This window comes from Rhinatrema bivittatum, chromosome 9, assembly GCF_901001135.1.
Source record: "Rhinatrema bivittatum chromosome 9, aRhiBiv1.1, whole genome shotgun sequence".
NCBI classification, from domain to species: Eukaryota; Metazoa; Chordata; class Amphibia; order Gymnophiona; family Rhinatrematidae; genus Rhinatrema; species Rhinatrema bivittatum.
In genome coordinates this window covers 166,296,573-166,318,840 of record NC_042623.1, presented here as the reverse complement: position 1 = coordinate 166,318,840, position 22,268 = coordinate 166,296,573, and the positions used below count along the sequence as shown (strand labels likewise).

The window sequence follows — 22,268 nt, the reverse complement described above, 5'->3', positions numbered from 1 at the left end:
ATACCAAGACATAACAGATTTCAGTAAGGGTCTAAAGCTTTATTGAGCTGCCTAAACAAAAACAGAAAGGGTGAGATGTGGGAAATATAAGCTTTGCCAGCAAGCCATTTCAGGGTTTTACACTATCTTCCCTTCTCCCTGGCCTTGCCTGAAACAAAGCATCACTTGTGCTTAAGCCTCTCTGCCTAGGAAAGGATACCTGACTGCCCTGAATTCCTGGGGGAGGGGCTGGGTGTTCCCTAGTCAGAGGCAGGACAAAGTCAGGAGGTATAGATTTCAGCAGCCAATGAAATGATCCGTGCACACCCCCTGAGCCAAGCCAATAGTGTAGAGACTCGTCTGTTGTTATGGGGAAAGTAGCCAATCATGTAATGACACATCATCTGCCTTTGTATGAATGTACAATAAAAGAGGGCGCTGAATTGTGCTCAAGTCCTTTTTACCTGCCTGCCATGAAAGCTGCCTGAAGTGTCTTCTTTGCCTCCATATTCAACACTGGACTGATCCGTGGTACTACAGGAACGAAAATTATCAGGTAAGAATCAATTTTCTTTTTGGGAACATTTCCAGCCGCCATGCTGTGATTGAAAATTTATCCAATAAACATAATCAACTCTTGTGGTCAATCAGCAGATCTTCTGAAAACTTACCCCTTACATTGTATACAGAAATGGCACAATTAACTTTGTGATAATCAAGATCAATGCCTGTACCTCAGATGGAAAGTAGGACATCAGGTAATGCTCACATATCTCCTTTCTTTCTCTTTCCGGTTCCGCTCGTCCTGCAAACTTCAGCACCGGTGCAACTACTCCCACCCCTCTTTCCACTGCTTCCTCAGCTATCCCCTCTTCCCTCTCCCATCAATCTCCCTGCCTTATCTCCTGTTCTCCCCCTTCCATCTTTTTCTCCTTTGCTCCTTCCTGTTATTGTATCAACTCCTCCCACCCCTCCTTCCAATGCTCCCTCTGCTCTCCCTCCTCTCCCCTAGCCCATGCCTCCCTTCTCTATATCTCCCTTCCCCTTCCTCTCTGCCTACCTGCCTTTGCTGTTCTCTACTTTTCCTCCCCTTTATCTCTCTTGTTTATGCTTCCCCTTTTCCTTTCCCTTACTTCTCCTTGACATCCCATGTGTGTTTGGTCTGATTGCAGTGCATGCGCTACAAAGAAAAAAAAAACGGTAAGGAGCCTTGGCAAACATCGCTTTCTGCCATGTAATACTTTTAAAGGTCCTCGGTCAGTGGATTTGTCCGGCTGAGTTTGGAATTTAGCTGGACAAACCGCAAAGTGTTAAAATTGTGGGCCAATGAATGGCTAACTTATCTGGATAAAAAGAGATGACCGGGTGTGGGGCTTATGTTTAGTTGGGTAGCAGCCCTGAAGTTAGCTAGATAGGCACAAAGACAGTGGAGTAAGTTTATCTAGAGGGAACACGTACCTGGGAAAGTCCAGCTAACTTCCTGCTCTTAGCACCGCTGCATGGACCTATCATTTTATAAATATAAATGAAGAAACATTTTGTTGGTATTCAGGGATTTCACAGTGCTAATCAGTGATTTCTCAGAGATGAGGAGTCCCTCGATCACAGGGAACTGTCTGCTCTCTATAGTTACTCCAGTGAGCCATAGCAAATGGTTTAGTCCACTCACTACCCTAAACTAGGTCCTCCTTTGGGAGGTGCTTAGACCTTAGAAAAGGGACCCAGAAAAGAGAAAACAATAAATATAACAATTGAGGAATCACTAAATAGCAGTCAAATGTTTATTTATAAGCACAATCTGTGGTCAGAAGACCTCCTCACTGATTCAGATGCTGGTTGGTTACTCCAGCTCTACCTGACACAAAAACCTGAAATAACTGTGTGAGACTTGGTGCAGGACCCTGCTGATACCCAGCACTAACTTACCTGTCACTAATCATTCACAGAAACAGCGCTAATAAATGAATGTTTGTTATTATATATAAGAAAAGGATTTACAGTTAACTCAAAAGGCTTGAAGAACTGGAAACAGCAAAAAGGAAAGAAAAGGAACAGTAACTGCAGGTACTTACCAGTTTGTCTGCAGAGTGAAATGCTGCTTCCTTCCCAGTCAGACATGAGGGCTCTGTGCAACCTTTTCCTGTCACCCCACAGCTGTACTTCCCAGCTGAAACAGGTCTCTCTCTCTCTCTCTTTCTGCTAATTCCAGCTGTCATTCTCTTAGCCTGTTCTATCACTCTAACAGATCCTCAGCAGCAGTGCAAAGTCTGCTGAAAGGAGCATCTCTCTCTGTCTTACAGTCTCTCTCTCTCAGAACCTTAGCAGCAGGGTGAAGACATCGGTCCTGGGATTCATCCCCTGAGCTCCAGCTCCTGGTGCCAGTGGAACACTGCGCTCTTATACTGCCACCTGCTGACCGGCTGAAGATCATCTGAATAAAAAAACCTTTTCTCAATATACCAGGCAAATAACAATTAAAACTCCTGCTCATCAAGAATAATTTTCCAAGTGCGTGGCTCGACTTTTGTGCTGTACCGAAGGGACATTTGAAATTCTGCTGACTCCGCCCCTCCAGCTCTGCCTCAGCTCCATCCCTGAAACACCTCTGCTCGCTGGCTGTAAAAGACTAGGGGTTAGAGCAGTGGACTGGAAGCCAGGGTTTAAATCCCACTATCACCACTCCTTGTGGCCTCAGGGTCAGATTGTGAGCCCACTATGAATAGAAAAATAACTACAGTACCTGAATGTCATCTACTTTGAAGTGCTGAAAGTTGGAATATAAATAAAATTAAATTAAAAAAAATAAACTCAGGCTCCTGATTGATTTACCCCATGTAAACTCTACAGTACCAGGGGGAAGGGTTAGGTTGGCCATCATAAATGTAGATAGTTGGGTGTCTGGTGGACGGAAGCACTGCCTGGTAACTTGCCTGCCATGAGGAGGAAAGTCCCTACAGTGCCCTCTCCCGACAGGAGGGGTCTCCAGGGTAACCAGCCTTTGCCGGTTGCTCCCTTCACTCCTAGTCCATGGTGGAATCTCACCCCACCAAAAACTGGAACCCTAGTTTCTAGTCCAATGACCATTCCCCAGAGAGGATCCTTTTTTCCACCCTCTTAAAGGACAATACTCTAATGAACATCATCCTATACCATGGACCTATCTCCATGCCTGCTGCCATCTGGTGGCTATTCACCAAAATCACAGGCATCAAAAAGGGATCCCAAACATCCAAACTCAGACATTTACTCTTCAGAAAGACTTTCCTGAACTCTCCCCAGGCCACCACGGGTGACAAGGACCTATTTGGAGTGGCCCATCTTACTTCTTATCAAGGGAAAAGACATTTGGTTTACATACTGACAACCCATGGTAAAATTCCTAAGTGAGGAACCACCTCAGTGAATCCTGCGCTGCAGGCCACTACCGCATCATCGCTACAGGACCCTCATCGGTGTACCCCGTACCTCGGGCCACTACTATACCATCTCGGAATGAGGAATCCTTCGGTGTACCCTGCGCTGCATCATCCCTACGGAGTAACTTCTTCGGTGTACCCCGCTCTGCGGACCATTGCTGCCAGAGCCTGCTGTATTGTGGCAAACTGACACAACCCAAATGCCAGTTTTCCAGCTTTGCATACCTTTTATTCCTATCCTCTGCTTGTTTATTTCCTTTTCTTTCACTTTACTGCTTCTTTCTGGGGCTGCAGACTTTCTCAGTCTGCTTTTTCATTGCTGGTGGCTCATCTTCTTTTTCAGACTTTTCCTTCTACCCCCCTTTTCTAGTCTATTCCTTTTCTACCACTTCTTTAATTCGGTTTCTATATGCATTATCTTTATTTCCATTTCTTTTAACAAAGTCTCAAATGGTATAATCTTCCCTTCTTTAGTGCCTAAATTACCATTAGTCAGCAGCCATTTTGCCTTCCCATTATGCAGTGTGTACTGGAAGCTTGTACTGCTTGCTGCCCATGTTGTACCTGTTTTTGTGGGACAGTGTGTGTGAGGGATGTTTATACGACCTCTACCCGTGTTGTATGTATGTGTGTGTGTGTGCGTGCATGAGAGATTCTTGCACCGCTGTTTCCTGTGCTGTGCCTGTTATGTGGATAAATAGGCTTCAGTTTTCATGCTGTCACTTAGGCAACGTTTTCAAGCACCAACTAAAAAAAATTAGAAAGCTACCGTGAATATTATATGGTAGTAAATACTATTCCATCACAGAACTGTCATTGCAGCACTAAAGTGGTTCAATAGCAAAGGTGTTGTACACCAATATATGGAAAAGGATGTAGTGGGAACTATGAAAAGAGAAATAGAGAATAAAGAATTCACATATACACACATGGCCTGTGTTCACTGTCACATATACCATGCAGGTGCATGTGGATTCATTAAACCTATAAAAAACCTTTGGTTCAGTTTTCCTTCTGCATGCACATACTTGGGTTATTGAATACTGTGAATGCAAAGAAAATTGCAAATATCCAGCATAAATAATTTGGATTTAGGTTTATGTAGCAATTTTCATGCAAAACTCGATCCCACTGTGCTTTCCAGTTTAATACGTCAGATTCATGCAGTCAGCTCGGGGATGGAAGGTCTGACTGCCAGTTTTAATGAGTGGTCTGTAGGATAGCCTCCAATTATGGACGAGGAGAAGAAGCAACACCATTTATGTCTCAACTAAGTTTGGGCAAATTGAGGCACAGGGAGAACAAGTGACTCGCCCTGGGTCACCCAGAGCGTTTGTGGCCCAGCGAGGTTTTAGAAATCACCGGTCTCAGGAGCCCTTCTTCACTGCTCTCAGTGCTCACACAGCACATCTCCTCCTTCATTAATTACCAGGCATTTATATCTGATTATGTGGCAGAGTTCTGTGAGGCACTTACTCCAGTTTTACTTCACAAATGATCATGAGCTGAATATCTCTGGAAGAGAATTCCAGCAGTTTAAGCGAGAGACTGAGTACAATTAGCTTTGCTGTTGACCATTGGTACCCCTGTTTTTTTGTTTTGCTGGTTTTCAAGATTGCTTCCCAGAAAACACTGGGGTTAAATTTCGCTATGGATGATCAGTTACTTCCACTACTCCCTTTATTCTTGTAGGACCCCTCAGAAACACAGAAGAAATGAGAAGGACAAATCATTTCAGATGAAGAGAGTTTATTGAATCAGTTCTTAATGTAACATTCTGTTATTTCCTTAAAGTAACAGGACCCAGCGCCTCTGCACTGTCCTGCAGGTGAGGGGCAGATGATTGGAGGATTTCAGGTCCCCTCCACTGATGAGCTGCTGGAACCTTCAGGTCCAGGGCGGGGGGTCCTCCTCCTCCTCAGATTTTGTTCTTGTGGCAGTGCTGGAGGGCATCTTTCAGAGCATGCAAGACCCTGTCCACATTGGCCCTGGAGGAGTTGTAGCCCATGAGACCTATCCTCAGTACCTAAGAAATGAAGCAGACGTTAGTTAGGTGTTACGGGGTAGTTTTCAGACTGGCCGCTTAGCTGCAAAATCCCCAAGTCCTTCTTATTTACAGACTTTGCACTCATTTTCAAAGTGAGAGTTACGCGTGTACCTTCCCTTTGAAAGCTGCCTATCGGGTCAGCCCACTAGATGCCACAATCCCTGTATCCCTCTCCTTAGAACACACTTAGGAAGGGAGCCACCCATGCCCTTCAGTCCCTCCCATCCGGAGATGCTGGTTGGATGATTCTGTGCTATTTAGCCCGGCCAATTTAACACTCGTAGGGTTCAGTTAGAGAGAGCAGCTGCAGAGACAACATGTATGTTTTTCATACTCTGGTAGGACCTCCCAGCCTTGCTCAAAAGAGTTTCTTTTAGAAGAGACAACTCACTGTGCACTCCCTGCCAGAGGGTCCTTCTTATAATTCACAGTGAGAGAGACTTTTAAGCCTGATACCCCTTTGGGGCAAGGGGCTCTCTTCAGGGGACCAAAGACCTGTGAGCCTACTCTACTCACTAGGTAGGCAAGCACCAGAGATGGATCCTGCTGCGAGAGAGATAGTGAAGGCAGAGAAGCTAGCCAGAGTAAGACAAAGTACTTTTTGGAAGTAAAGAGTAGTGGGGAGGTTTTTGGATCCCCCTTCCCCACTGGGATTTCAGCGCAGGAGTAATAGCCTGGACTCCAGATTTTTCCACTTAAGAGAAATCACCAGAAGTAACAGATAGGGAGAATGAACAACTGAATCCAAGGAAGAGTGAGAGAAGGAGATCCCATCTGGATCCCCCCCCCCCCAAGAAAACAGGACAGGCTGGGTGTCACGGGAGATAAGATTTCTAAAGGTAGGATTTTTGCAAAGCAAAAGGGGACCCCCTCCTCTTGGATTCCCACAGCACAGCCACTGGGAGAGTAATGTGCATTTAACATCACCATGGGCTCTACCCAGAGGTCTGTAATAAGGACACCTACCTCCTCAGAAAGAAATCCTGTAATTACAGGCAGATGTTCACTCATCACTTTGGACAATGGACTTTAATTTGACTTTAAGAACCAGTAATTTAATTTTAACACCCAGTCCTGGTCCTGTCTGAGTTCTGCACAAGAGAAGGGCAGAGTAGATAGCACACACATAGAGAAAAATAGCAACAGAATGATGTGCGACAAAGATTATACTGAGCAATAACAGCAATCAAAATTTTTTAATTTTACATGTGCACACATTGATTGTGCACCATATTCGATACCACAGTAAATAAACGTATAGACGAAGGACCCCGACACGGCCGTGTTTCGCATCAGGGCTGCGTCAGGGGGACCAGAAATTTCACAGCTTTGTATGCTGTGAATCCGGGCAAATATTCTGCTAATGTCTCAAGAATGGGATGCAGCTCAGGACAGGATGTCAAGAGGGCGAGGTGGCCGTGACACCGAGACAGTAATTGGTCTTAATAGATTTGAGGACCAAACAGGCTTTCACGATGTCAAGCCACTGTGTGGAACCGGATGGGTGAAGGAGCTGGAACCATCGCGGAAAAGGTTGTGCACTAAACAGCTTTATAATAGTATAAGTAGGACCGGGAAGGTCTCAAATTGTGACGTCAAAAGGGGTGACAATTTGAGACCTTCCCGATCCGGTTTACACTACAACAAATTATTGACTTCTCATTTTGGAGACCTTCCCGGTCCTACTTATACTATTATAAAGCTGTTTATTGTACAACCTTTTCCGCCTCTCTGACCAGCATTCAGCTGAGAGGACGTTCTAGCTTGGAGTTTTTGGTTTAACCCCTCCTTCACCCCCAGGGAGTTAAACATAGTCAAGCCTCAGCATCCGGCCTATACCACCTTACATCAGTTGGGCCCTACCATTGTGTGCACACACTAGCCAGGACTGGGGGTCTGAGGGGATATTTTTATTTTTTTATTTCTGAGCACTCAGATGCAAAGAATCTCTTGGGTTTGTCTTTCTGTTCTCTTGCACCGCATAGCTCAGGTAGGTGCTGCTAGACAGCTAACTGCAGTGCCAAATGGTTTATTTTCACTGGTTTTTCTGCATTATTTAGTTTAAGTAGAATCTGCCAGCCTATTACCTTTGCTCAATATTATTGTGCATGCTAACTTTTTATTTCCCTCTGTTCCCTGTTGAATTTACCAAGTGTTATACTTTTGTGTGGTGATTCTGACTGCTGTACCTTGTTCCTGAGAATAGGGTGTGACAAGGGGGGGTTGGGGGGCATGGATATGTCTTCCTCAGTGCTTTTCAAAATACCCATACCCCATTCTGCCCTTGTACAAGAGGTAGAGGAGGGGTCTCTGTACAGCTCACCCCCCCTCATTTGGGCAGGCGTTCTCTGTATTACATATATAAAAGTGATTCCTAGCTCTTATAGTGGATTATTCTCATGGTTCCCTAGCCATGAGTTTTAGGGTAGGATGTTTCTTAATTTATGAATGTTAAGCACCTGAAGAAGTGATGCAATCAGTCATGATAGTTCTCCCTTTCTTGTTACTTTGCCACATTCCCTAACCAGCTTTTAAACCTTTTTGGTTTGGGTATATCCTGTGCAGAACCCCCCCCCCCCCCCCCAAGGCCTGTTTTGCACACGCAGCAAATCTTGCGTGTGAGCTCTCAGGCTGCACGTCTTACTGATCAGTGGTTGGGCTGGTTAGCTTTACTCTGAAGTTCCCTGTAAGGCGCCAGGAATCGGGACCCTGCCCTTGCATAGACGTTTACCTTTCCAGCAGAAGGTCCCAGCCCCCCAGTGATCTCCATGCTGTGCTTCCTCATGATGTACGATGTGATTTCCTTCCAGTCATAGCCTTCCGGAATCTGCAAGGTGGTCACTGTTGGCAGCCTCACCGCCTGAGAAATGTCCAGAGATAAACAGTCATTCCTAGCAACCCAGCGAAAAGCAATGGATTATTCTACAGTTTTGATTAATAACTGCCTGGTGTTCCCTCTTTTTTTTTTTTCCTTTTCCTATTTCTCCTCCCTCAGCCCCAACATTAGCACAGAGAGGCTGCAAGAACCAGAACCAGCAGTGAAGTGGAAAGCCGACCTCTGCTGGAATTCAACTGGTTGCCTTGTTAAGAGCTCAGAGGCGTCTTTGTGCTGCTCTCAGTGTCTAGTTATAAGGAAACCAGGATTCCCTGCTGTCAGAGGTACTAGTTACAGGGAGAAGTGCCCTGAGGCATGCTGCTCTAGCTCGGCTTCATGGCTTGGAGGCAGAAAATGAAGAATCGTTGTGCTCAGTCGGCAATCCCTTGTCACAGTGCGCTGGTGAAGTCCAAAGCTTGCAGAAACCCCCCCACCCAACTCCAGTCAGACAACAGCTCCCCCAAAACTATGCCTGGACTTCATTACTCTGTACGTGCAGATACTGTGCTAGGACCATGGAGACAATGGATTAGGAACGTGCAAACCGATTTAAACCTCTGTGCTTGCTTTGTTCATTGGATCACTAAAAGGGATAACTGAACTGTCACACAATATTTCACACAGACTGTATGCAAAGCAAGGCACACACAATGAATCCATTAATCGTGTGCAGCCCCTCTTCCGGTACAATCCTTTTCCAGTCCTAACAGCCCTGGGGTGTAGATTCTCTGATGGGGGGGGGGGGGGGGGGGGATATACCTCCGGGGCCCACGATACAAGGGGTGGACAGGGTGCGAGTGTCACTCTCAGTAGGTGTAGGTGCCAAAAATAATCCATCTGGACATCCTGGATGGGTGTTCCAACTCAGCAGGTCTTCAACACTAATCATCTGGCATCATACATTTTTAATTCTGGTTACATCCATGACCCAAAGTTATTCTCCCAATATCTCTCTATCTGTGAATGAGTCCCTCAATATTAGGGTCCTGAAATGATCTCACTTTCCAGGGCATGGAAGGGTAAGCGTCCCAAATAGGCCAGAGGTGTCCCAGATATAGAGGAATGCCTTCTCAAACAATACCTGGATCCAAAACTCCCAACCCTCTTCTCATTTCCTGGGGTAGAGACTCGGATAGGCGTCTCCAGATAAATAAAATATCTTACACCTACTTCTCTTCTCCAGATGGTAACTTGGGATCTTTCAGGATGAAAGATCCAATGCAGTAGGGAAAAAAAATAACTCCTCATCTTCCCCCATTCTGATGGCAGCAACTTCCTCCCGAAACAAAAAATCGTAAATATTTACAAAAACGCTCAATCACTCAGAGCAGAGTCACTCTTGACCGTCCTCAAGGCATGAGATGGAAGAGAAGAGTTTCTCTCATCTTCACCTTTCCCATCTTTGCAGGGGCATTTTCCATCCTTGAGCAAGGATCAGGGAATACAGATAAAAAAAAAAGCCAAAAAAGTAACATTGAAAATCCTCAAACTGCAAAGAGCCTGAGACAACCTCACTAGCTAGGTTGTGGAGTGAAAAGATACATATCTCCTCCTTCTTATTCTGGGGCTCCAAGTCATGTGGCCTGGCCCACCAAGATATTTAAAAAAAAAAAATCCACTCCTACTTTGACTACCAACTCCAAATGCCACACGAATCTCCTCCTCGCCATCTAGCAACCTCAGAGGGGGTGCTGTTAAGAAAATGGTATGCTCCTCTCCTGATTCCATTATTTCATGTCTTAGCTGGGGCCATCTCAGGAAGATCCCAATAGTGTCTCTACACGTGCTTAAAGGAAGAAACATGTAAAAAAGGAAATGAGAGAGGGAGATCGAGTAATCTGCTCAGGGTCATAGGATAAGGGCTGGTAGCATCAGTTCATCTTGTTGCTAAATTTCAAAGCTCATAGAGGTCAACTTTTAAACAGTTTGTCCGGCTATCTTTGGAAGTTATCCAGACAAATTTTCCTGTTTCGATTGCCACCCCTCCTCCACTTCAAACCCCCACTGACAGCTACATTTTATCTGGAAAATCATTGCAGGCACAGAATGAGGCCAAATCAAGAGATAGTGCCAAAGGTGTTCCAGGAGCACGGCTTAATTTTAGCCACTCAGTGCTGGCCAGGCAAAGTTATCTGGATATATTCAGTGGCACTTTTATCGGGACATCTTACTTGCTCAGTGGGTTTTTTAATATGGCTCTCTTAGCTTTCATTACTAGAGTTAGCTGTATAAAAAATAACAGCATTAGCCATTTCTATAGTGCTTTGGCACCAAAAGAATCTTAAAATGCCAGAAAGGTGAAGCACAGTATATCCATATATGAGACCGGCAGTTCCCTCCCTGTGAGAAACACTCAGCCTGAACTCTGCAGGCCACTCCTGGAGAAAGAGAGTTTAAAATGGAGGTGGAGGAAGGAAGCAGGGAGAAACAGATTCTCCGCTGTTCTAGTCCTCTTCCACCCAAGAGGGGGATAACTGGCACATGGATGTGTAGGCAGGTACATAAGTGGGAATGTGGAAGCTGGCACCTGGTAAAGCCGCAATGAATACTTGAATCTGGGATTCTCTATGATAATAGATCTCACTAGAGGAAGCCTGATCTGAAACCATTTTCCCCATTTGATGTCTCTAGAATAATGCTTTAGTATCCCTAAACCTCAGTCTAAACCAGTTAGGTGGCTATTTTCCTTACAGAATGGGACACCTTTTTGCAAAAATAAAAATTCTCTCCTAACAAAATCGCCAAGGTCCCAAATTAGTGAGACAGATATTTTTTAATAGACCAGTTAATAGAATTACAATGAACTAAATCCAGTACTTGTTTAATGCTGTGAAAATGTCATTCTAATCTCTGGGGATAATCATGTAAGGCTGACTTCCAATAATTAGCACTGAGCTCCAGTGAGCGAGTGAGATCTGATAGATACATCTTCCTCCTGCTTACCCTCCTTTCCTCTAGGTTCAGCTAAGCGCAAAGGTGTGTGAAAATAAGATATTCCCTTCTGGACTTGGTATTGTGAAACTACAATTTTTATACATTTTCAAATTCTCTTACACTCTGATCAGAGCACTTGAACTTGTGAAGAAATAGTTAAGAGACAGTCTCAGTGTCAATGACAAAACAAAGTCTGAAGATTTACAGTATCTACTGCACCTATTTTCTGTTTGCCACCTGGGCACACTTTGTGCCTGATGGGTTAACAGGCTTTTCCCATTATAGGGCCTATGCTCCAAAGGTTAGTATGCACATTCAGGCTGTTTACTGTGTGCTAAAATAGTGTCATATACACTAAGGCCCTAGCATGCACATTAATGGGGTTGCCAATGATGTTAGTGGGTAGTGCTTACCCACGAGTAAATAAAGGAATGCCATATGCAATTTGGAATCTGCTATTTAGTGTGCACTCGCTAATACCGGCTCTAAATCAGCTTTCTAGCATGCATGCTAAGGCCTAAAAGTCCCTCTTTCTTACTTTAAGTCCCCCATGCAACTGATCCAAAATGGAAGGGCTGGTTAGCTCAGGGGATTTCTTCACCTCCCATATATATATATATCAGCCGATCTCCCTTGCTGCTGGATTGAGTAAACCCCTAAAGGCTTATCCTCTTCCCAATGTAAGACTGAGGAAGCCTCTTCTGGGGGCTACCCAAGACCCCTCACCCTTTCAAAATACTCAACTACCATTCTAGAGACTTCTCCATCCCTAGCTGGTAGGGGGGGGGGGGGGTTTTGCTGAGTCCTCCTGCCCGCATGGCCGCCAAACTCCAAATGGCACCGCCACTAGTGAAGTACTGCTGGACAGTGCCATTTGGAGGTCTCTGAAGTCCTCCTTGTGAGTGAAAATGGAGAAACATCCAGAATGGTAGGTGACAGCTCTGGAGGGGTGGGAATGGGGTAGCCCCAGAGGGGGGGGGGGCTCCTTCAGTTCTACATTGGAAGGGGATCAGAAGGCTGCTTCTTCATTATAATATCAAAAGGAGATTGAGGCGGGGAGAGGTATAACCCTGAAGGGGGCTCTTGCAGTCTAGCACTGAGAGGGGTTTCTTTATTCCAGCATCAGAACAGGATTGATATTTTGAGCGGGGCAGGATTAGGCCGATCTTTATTGCTGGCATTGAGAGGATAAAATCCCTCACGCTAACCAGCCCTTTCACTTTAAGCCAGTCAGCCCAGGGGATTTTGCATTCCAACTCATGTATGCTCATCCTTTTGTTATAGTGTGATTTAGTGAACATGCTGAATAAGAATGTGTGAGCTGTGGGGACACATTTCTGTGTGAATGAGCTAAATTTTAGTGCATAGGTCATCAAGTGGTATTTTAGTGTGCACATTACATTTTTAGCTGACACACGCCCAAAAAACCCCTTTTTAGCACAGGTTTTAATACATGAACCCTTCTTGTCTATGAAGAAAATTCTTACTTCCTAGGCCCTTTTATCATTAATCATGAGATATGTAGAAAAGTGAAGTACTCTGTGTTGTACGGGAGGGTAGGGATAAGGGGCATGGAGGCACGGTGGAGAATGTAATGGCTCCTTCAGTCACCAAATACTGGTGGTTGTATTTCTGTTTCTCCTCTGGGCAGGAATCACAGCCAGTCAATGTCCCTGAGTCCTACCTGGTCCTTCACGTGGAGTTTAAGGCCCAGCTTCTCCAGGCCTTGGTGTAAGTACAAAGCATTGTCCTTGTGCAGCTGCCAGTACTTTTCAAGCCCCTGTGCAGAGAGAGAGAGGAACAAGAAGTGTTTGAGTAAGCAGACTGAGGCTCAGGAATAAAAGCAGGTGGATACTTCCTAGGTAAAAAGTAAAATCCTCTTCCTGGGTCTGACAGGGAGGCGGACGGGTGTATACCACAGGCTGAAATGAGCTGCATAAGAAAAAGCAGGACCCACAGACTTCTGCATTGTAACCTGAGCCGTCAGCCTGTGGGATTCACAACAATCAGGCCGATTTAATAAAAGGTATGTGAGAGCCAGCGTGATTCTGTATTTAAACGAGGCCAGGTAGTAAGAAGGAGGCACTAGGCACAACAGCACATCCCTAGCACCTACTTATAGTGGAAAAGGCAGCTGTCAGCAAGTCTGATAACAACACTTAATTTTAACAGTGTCCATTTTCAAAGCCACTGACTGGTAGGCAGATATTTTTTTCTTTTTTTTTACGTTTGGTGCCTCTGACTTAATATCACTGTGATATGTGCGGCTTAACCACACATTTTACTTTCAGTACTCCAGGCGAATACCTAATTTGTATGTGATGCGCACTATTACTTTCAGGGGGGCTGGCCACATGTTTTCCATGCGCCATTACCCCTTACAGTATAAGGGGTAAAAATGCGTGGTCAAACACTTCGCCGAGCGCACCGTTCTGTATAGGCCTGAATGTTGGCAAGGGGAATGGGTGATAAGTCCTCTACTGTAGATCTAAAATTTGGAGTATCAAGCTAGAGATCCGAATAGGAAAGGAAATGCTAATCTCCTGATCTCTACTGCTAAACTTCAATCCAATGTCACTTCAAAAGACAAACAGAAACAAAATTCTAAGAGTCAGAAGTCTGAAAAATGAGGAATATATGTTGGGAACATTGAGACAAGGCATTTACAATGCTTTTAACAGGCAGGCAGATTCTCACTCTGACTAATAAGTGTGTGGCTAACACCTTTGGCAACTGCATTTCAGAACAGAAAGAGAAAAAAAAAAAATCCAGGGTAGGATGCAGGGGGAAACAGAACAGAGAAGGGTGTGGTGAAGTATCCACTCTTTTTTTCCCCATTCTCTGTAGTATCCTGCTTAGGGAGAGAATCAAATAAAGAAACTGAGAGGTAGGCTATGGATTTTGCTGAGCTAGAATCACAGAGCAAAGAAAATCCTTCCCAATTAGGAGAAACTATGGGCCTAGCAGAGCTATCATCACCGGACATAGAAAGCTCCTGCTAGCCAGGGAGAAGGGTGCGGACCACAAAGCAGAAGCAACCTGTGTCCCCCCACCCAGGAGGTGTGCTAACACGGTGGCAGAGGGAGGAGCAGCTTGAACCTGACAGTGGAGTGGAGATGAACGTGGCAGCAAAGCTGAAGAAATGGCCAGTTTGCCCTGGATACAACAAATCTCCACCCCCCTCCCCCAATGGCTTGCAGCATCTACTAGCCCACTTGCATTCATACACATGGGTTAACGAAGTGGAATAAAAGACCAAGAAGGAGAGGGGGTAACCACAGCCTCACAAAGAATTGTAAAAGCACGAAAACGCGCCACCGCGATGCGGCCGCCTAACTCAGTATTGCCCCCCGCCCCCTTTTTTTTCCCCCATGGCTCATCGTTCCACTATAAATATAGAGGAATGATGAATCTAGGCCAAAGAGAGTGATAAGATAAACTTTTAAAAACCCCAACATTCTTGGGACAACTGGCATTAACCAAAAAGGTGGTGAAATATAAGGGGCATCAGAAAAGCCGGGCATGGCCAGCCTGCCAGCGAACACCACCTGGTTGAATCAGTCATTTGTACCCTAAAAACAGAATCAGTCATTTGTACCCTAAAAACAGGAGCAATCGTTTCAGTATTTTTTTGGCGTGCAAGTAAAATGGCCGGTTAAGGTTCAACCATCTTGAAAGTGAACTTCTTGTACTCCGCCATAAGCATGGCTGGAACTGTGAGACTTTTCGGCTGAAGATGAGCAGAGGATCGAGCTACGAATCCTTTTTTCTGTCCTCTGGACACAGGGATTGCCGAAACATCAGCGGACGCTGAGGTCAGGGGTCTGAGACCGTGCTTCTCTTGCCTCTGTTAAAACACTGAGGTTTGGCTTTTGGAGTTCATCGCGATATCCAGACTGTTGAACCTTAAGCAGCCATTTTATTCGCAGGCCAAAAAATGCAAATTAAAATTGCTCCTGTCTTTGGGAAAAATGACTGATTCGACCAGGTGGTACTTGCTGACAAGCCTGCCACATCTGTCTTTTCTAATACCCCCTTATATTTCATCACCTTTTTGGTTAATGCCAGTGGTCTCCCGAGTGTTGTTGTTTTAAAGTATTTCTTACCACCCTCTTTCTTTGCTTTTGTAGAATAAAAGGGAACATGAAAGGTTCTATCTTATCTTTGAACGGTGATGCCCTCTGGGGATTAATACCTGCACTAACAGGTGTGTAAAAAACATACGTCCAAAGTGGATGCACATTTTTTGAATGCGTGCACTGCACATCCACCTTCCTGGGTGCTCGATGAAATACGCAAATGAACTGCTGCGCTAAAAGGGACATGCAGTGGGTAATTTGTGGGTCCCCAGGGCTCTGCATCGGGCGCCCCGGAGAAGTGGCTGTGCGTCCCCAACAGCCTGGCCAGAGCTCCCTGCCCACCCCCCAGCAGGGCTGTTCCCGATTTGGTCCTTTTCGATGACAGGTGTCAGTGACAGGACCAATCCCCTTTCAGGACAGCCTTCTGAAAGGGGATTGGTCCTTTCATTGACATGTGACAATGAATGGACCAATCGGCAGTAAGTGAAGCTGTGAATAAATTACTATTAAGTGCCCTGTGTGTGCAGGTTACCAAAAGGCTCGCTCAATTTATAAGCGTCCGTTTTATCCCGCAGCAGCTAATTTACTGGCACAATATGCATGCACAATATACATGGCCCGGAGCGTATATATATTGTGGGTGTATGTTGTGCGCCCCCAAATTTTGTTTTCACGTCAAGACATTTTTTTTTTTTGCATGGTGCTACCTTCTGTGGTTCTTCCTACTTAGTATTGCAACGATACTAAGTAGGAGGAACCACAGAAAAGCAGTTTTGTTTTTTTTTGTTGTTTTTAAGTTGAGCCCTTGACGTGCGGGAAGACTTTATGCCTGCTCCAGGCAGGTGTAAAATTTGATGGTTTAAAAAGTGTACCTCGGGCGCAGGGGGATTTTTTGCATTGCGGGATAATAGTTAATAACCTCATCTACACGGAATTTAAATGTGATGAGCGCTATTAGCTACGCGCGCTTTGGATGTGCCGATCCCCCTTACTGCATCGGGGTGAGGGACGCGCGTCCAAGCGCTCGTTAACCTGTGCGCTAGGCTCAGCCCGCGATCTTGCAGCGGCCCGTAAACGTGCTGCTTGATGTCTTGTAGGAATGTTGTGTAATTTAGGAAAACTTGTAAATGCTGCCAGCCCTGTTTACAATCTCCACCTCTTTTTGAATGTTTCTGGGGAGAAAGGGAAAAGCATTCCACCTGCCTAAACCGTTCTTCCCTAGCTGGAGGCTGGAGGCACCAAGGACCAGCAGAGTCCACCTAAGGAGGGCACCTGTTGGGCTGCTCCCCAGACCCAGAATCGCCCCAAGGTAACTGGGCACCAAATAAATGTGGACGAAACATTACATTTCCTAATAACATGGACCAGTTACTGGTCCTCTGACCGTTACCTCTCTGCTTCTCATTAAATATTCTCACTCTGGTTTTCTTCTGATTTTATTCACAATTGCTCTTCCCTGGTACTCCCTGTCCCAGAATGACTCACCTGCTCAGCCAGGACTGCCAAACTCTCTCGCAGGCTGAAGAAGTTAGTGACGGGTCCGGTGTGGTGGTATCTGTGAAATACGGAGACAGAGCATCACCTGGCAATTCCCAGCCTCGGAAAGAGTGAAATACTGGGGGCTACCTTTTTTTTTGGGACAAACTATGAGTGCAGCTAACTCCAGTTATGGGCCCGGTGATGGGCTGAAGCGCTGCAGGGTACTTATAACGTTAGCTGTGGGTGAAGTAAAAACCCCTTGCCTCGGTTCCATTTCTGTACCACTGCCCTGCATGTTGCCAGGGCCATAGCAAAGGGTTTTGTCAGTTTGATTCTCCCCCTCTTTGTATCTCCCACCCCTCTCTCTCTTTACCGGCTTTTTGCATTCCTACTTGCAACCTTCTATCTTCCCCGCCTGCTAAGGATCCAGGGCTGCACCCAACTGGTTTTCTCTTCCTGCACAGGTTGAGCTGGACCACCTGCTTCCTCTTCTTCCTCCTCTGGCTCCTCCTTCTGATCACCTATTTCCCCTCCCCTGCTCATGTCCCTTCTCTCACTGCTTCCCCTCCTCACTCCCCCCTTTCCCCTCTGCTGTTTCTGCTCTTTCTTTCCTCTGTTGCTTCCCCTTTCTGCTTTCCTTTCCTGCTCCCCCACCCGCTCTTCTCGTTTCCCCACCTCTCTCATGCTCTACCACTTCTTTTGCTGCTCACCTCCTATCCTGCAGTGCTTTTTTTTCTCCTGTTCCCCCTCCCCTCTTCTTTGCCTAGAATAACCAATGTCTTGCTTCTGCGCCCGCTTACCTCCTGCTCCTTGCACAGCACCAGCTAATCCTTAAAGAGACCACCAGTGAGAGGAGAGAGAGTGAAACAATCACACTGGAGGCAAAGAGGGATGAGGAGTCGAGGGGTGGGCAAGGCGGGTTTCAAGGGGGCAGTCTCCAACCTGGCCAGTGACGGCTTCAGATTTTGCTGCCCTGGGCACCGTTGGTGAGGTGTCCCCCCCCCCCCCCCCATCCCATACTTTCTGCACAGGACAGGAGGGGGAAGGCTGGATCAGGGAGCAGAGGAATTCTTCTTTGCTCTGTGTTGCCTCCATCAGGCTTAGTCCTCTCCTTCCGTTCCCTGCACACTGCCTGGGAGGGAGAGGCATGGAGTAGGAAGCTTAGCTAACCCCATCTTTTTGCCACTCTACCGTGTCTCTTGACAAATCCAGGCCTGGCTTTAGCAGCTCCTATGACTTGACTATGAAAAATGCGGCTCTGTTAGGACTTGGAAGTGGACTGGTGGGTCCTGGCATCTGAATGGTCAGTTTACATCACCTGTGACACATTAGCAGGAACACAGCCCAAATGAGGTACATGGAAGTAATTATCTCTGCAAGCTTTCCAAAAGAACCCTCGGCCCCTCAAGCAAGGAAGTATCCAGGAGTCTACTATACCACAGCAGCACACATGGAGGACGTCTAGGCGAAGATTGATGTTGAAGGTTGTTGATGTTTAGGCCAAGGGAGACATTTGGTATCGCAGTAGAGGTTGGATACTGTGGCAAAGTGTTGTATTTAAGTGAGAAGAAGAAGATTTGGATTGAAAGATTGCCAATTTGATGGAATTCACAGCTGGTGAAGTTTAATATCGTATGTGACTTGAGATTAGGAGGCTCAGGGATAATGTTAGAGATATGTTGTGGTTAAGGTGAGTAAAATTTGACCATGGGAAAAAAAAAGACTCAAATGGGTGCAGCATAACAGTTTTACATTGTGATATGGCTAGTTCTGTTGAAAGAAAACGTCAGCCCATCAAATACAACCCATGCCATGTCAGACTATCTTTACTGGGCCCTGTGATCCATAGGAAGCTACAATAAAATACCAGTAAACCTTAACTTGATAGAAGATTACTGAACAAATATCTTTATCAGCACCTATCAATTGCCATCCACCATCTTCAGGATGAAAACAGAAAGCGACCTAAGGTATCTTTCACCTGACTTTCAGCAGCGTTGCCCTTCTTTGTAATACTGGGCTGTGATGACAATTGATTAAATGCAGTTCTGTGTTTGTGTGGAAGAGTGTAAACTCTGGATCAGAGTACGTTTATGATTAGAATGAGTAAAGTTTGGGCGAAGGAGTCAGTGAAGCTAGGTGATGTTTGAAGTTACATTCATGTTATGGTAGGAGTATGCTCAGCACTTGGGGGAGAAGTAAAAAAGTGAGATCTGTTTGTTAGTAAAACCCCAGCAGTTGGGTCTCACACTCTTGGTTTATCGTCACAGCCCCAGTAGTTTGCCAACCAGCCCATGTCCACATAGAGAGAGGGTGGCTTTGTTTTCCGGCTAAAGATCTTCTTCCTGGGAGGAGAAAAAACAATCACTCATTTACACCACTAAAATCACAAGTCACCTTCACAAGTTATTTGCAACAGTCAGACAGTCAGTATTTTATTTATCTTAGCAGCAGCTCCAGGTCCCTGCGACATCCACAGCCTGGCAACAGTATCCAGTAATCACCACAGTAAAAATCTAAAAAGAGCAAAAGAAGCCGATGCAACAAATAAAACCCTTCAATTAAAGAAACAATAATTAATACTTTTCAGTCAAGGAAGTCTGCTACCTGACTATTATTTTCGTCGCTGCTTTACAGTCTATTCTGTGCAAAGGTTGGGAAGGATAATTTTATAACAGCCCATGTAGAGCTAAGTTCCTGCAGACCACAGCTCGAATTTTCAAAGCAGACATAAGCTGATAAGGCCACTTTGAAAATTTGCAGATTGTTCCAATATGCCCACACACACAGTTACAGCATGTTACACCTGTGTACGGGTGCTTTGAGGGGGTTCTCTATGAAGACAGACCAGTTGGTAGAAGTGAAGAAGCAGATAGATAATAACAGCATAATAACATTGAATTGATCAGATGTTTGGAAATAGCCAAGGCTGTAGGAATGTTAAAGTATGTTAAGGGTTAGCCAGAATGCTAAAGTATGTCAAAGGTCAGCATTAAGTTTCACTTCTGCCTTCTGGGCTCAACTTACAAGAGATTATATGATTTTAAAAAATGCAGTATTAGCATATAAATGATATGATAAGAATATTCACCAGTTAAAAATGTTATGCTTAGAAAGAAACTTTGAGTTATGGGTGGGTCAGGAGGGTAGGGTAAGAAAAGGGAGGAGGTCACAACCACGGTGTTTTACTTAAATATTTTGGAGGGGGAAGAAGAAGACAAGATTAAGAGGGGCACCAGGGCAGAAGCTCTTTGTCTAAAATCAGACTGTGGACAGGAGCAGAGAGGATTCTGACACTTATGTTTTCATATTTCTTTTTGGCTGCAAAGGAGGGGGATCATGGGGGGGGACTGATGGGCCCGCTACATTATTTTTTAAATTCACTGGCAGGGAGAGGGATCCCATGGGCAGCTGTCAGATCCCTAGCGTTAACTACAAATAGGCAATGTTCAGTAAGCCAGCCAGAGCAAAGTTACCCAGATAATTTTATTTGGGTAACTTCAGTGAAACACTTATCCGGATAAGTTCTGTTGAATATTTGGCTAAAGTTATCCAAGTAAATTTACTCCGATAACTTTCTCGCTACTTGGCTCACTCAGCATGGAGCTTTTTCTAACTTTTGCATAAAGTAGATCATATTATAATATTCAAGTAGCATATCTTTTTGGCAGAAGTGCAGCAATAATATATAGATACTTTGGTTAGAGTACAAAAACTCTGTGCCCTATTATGTGATGCTGTTTTGCACTCTAGAAATCTACTGTGAAACTGAGCTAGTGTCTATACACCATAATCATTGGACTCGCTAGATTATTCTCAGTGGGGTGTGTGTGTGTGTGTGTGTATGTGGAATGTTGGAACTCTATTTCTTTAGTTATAAGATTGAAGACTAACTATTTGGGCTTCAGGAAAAGGGTAAAGTCAGGGTTGTTCTTATGTTTTAATTAATTTTATGTGATATGACTGGATTATATTTTATGTATTTTATTGTTGTAAACCACCTTGATCAGTTTACTGTTAGTGTGGTATAAACTTTTTAAATAAATAAAATAAATAAATTACTATTCATCAATATCTTCTAGCAATGGAAAGAAAAATAATAGGAATATTGAAATCTGGATATGGTGAAATCATACAAAGCTCTGAGAGGTCAATATTCAGATATAGCAAGCTAACCCCCTAGATTTATCAAAATGCTCTAAAGCGGAAATAGTGCCTGTGATAAAAAGAGGGTGTAGGGCTAATTTCCCGGTTCTTGCCTTACATAGGTACTTAGAGAGAGCAAGAACCTTTGCATTGGTGTCAATATGTCACTCTATTTATACCACTGTAAGAGGGTCCACTTTTAACTCGAGGTGGGATTAGTTTTGGGGGTGTTTTACATACACAGTAGGAGGTACGAACAAGAAAGAGTACACATCACTGAAGATTTTCTGCCATTTCATTTAACGAAAGGTCCAAGAGGAGATAATTTGTAAAATGCACTCTCCACCTAGCTTCAAACAGGTAGGTAGGTAGAAAGTGCATCAAGCTAGGTAGAGAGTGCATTGTACAAATCAACTCCTATGCGAAGGCCCGCTCTCTCTCATATTAAAAAAAAAAAAAATGTTCCCTATAGTAACACACAGCTATCACAGGCAAAATGCACAGAAACAAGGTGTAGTTTACTTCTGGTGATAAAACCCACATTGCTCTATTGCTTTTGACCTTAGGAGCGGCTCATTACCATTAACTCCACCCAAACTCCTCCCACTTGCATAGCAGATATCACATTTGCATACCCACATGCGTTAGGATCTTAACGCTAAGGCCCTAATGCAGAATGATAAATGATTCTGTAAGATAGCTGGCCAAATAAGACTTATCTGACTAACTTACATGGGATTGAATATCCACATATTTGCTGCTACTTAGCTGATAAGTCTTATCTGGCTAAGATTAGATCTGCTTTGGAGCAAGTCCAATTTATCCGATAACTTAACCAGATAAGTATGAATACTGCTACTTAGTTGGCTAAGGGGGTTATTTTGTAAGCCTATTGCTCGTGATAGCTTGATAGGGGTAGAGTCAGGACCGGAAGAGGAGTCGGGGCGGCGTCGGGGTGGACACGGCGGTAACTTCGCTGATGGCGATAAGGTAAGACCCGTTATCGCTGCCAGTAGCGCACCCAATAGCACCACCTTTCATGGTGGTGCTATTGGGTGCAAAGCCAGCAGCGATAATACCGCGGTGGTGCGATCGCTGCCGGCTTTCGCAGGCCTGCCTCCTGCTTCGCCCCCCCCCCCGTTACCATGGGATTCACAAAGCTGTGTGACAATAGAAAATCCAGGCCTAAGTTAGCCAGATAAGTAGTGCCTCCCACTTATGTCCACTGCTTGCTCACTAACTATCTAACTAACAATCAGACCGATTCACAATTTTGCGAAGCCGTATCGCACAGCTTTAACACGTATTTTAAC

General features: G+C 44.9%; 1 protein-coding gene across 1 annotated transcript in view; it reads right to left on the bottom strand.

The window, feature by feature from the left end:
* Nucleotides 1–5,127: 5,127 nt before the first annotated feature.
* The window catches only part of AGXT (alanine--glyoxylate and serine--pyruvate aminotransferase), a 70,019-nt gene continuing 52,878 nt past the window's right edge, over nt 5,128–22,268 (bottom strand). The window contains 5 exon segments of the mRNA XM_029615169.1: nt 5,128–5,421; nt 8,174–8,302; nt 12,936–13,031; nt 16,816–16,885; nt 19,059–19,154. Of these exon segments, the coding sequence (XP_029471029.1) occupies nt 5,314–5,421; nt 8,174–8,302; nt 12,936–13,031; nt 16,816–16,885; nt 19,059–19,154 (499 nt within the window). The 3' untranslated portion in view covers nt 5,128–5,313.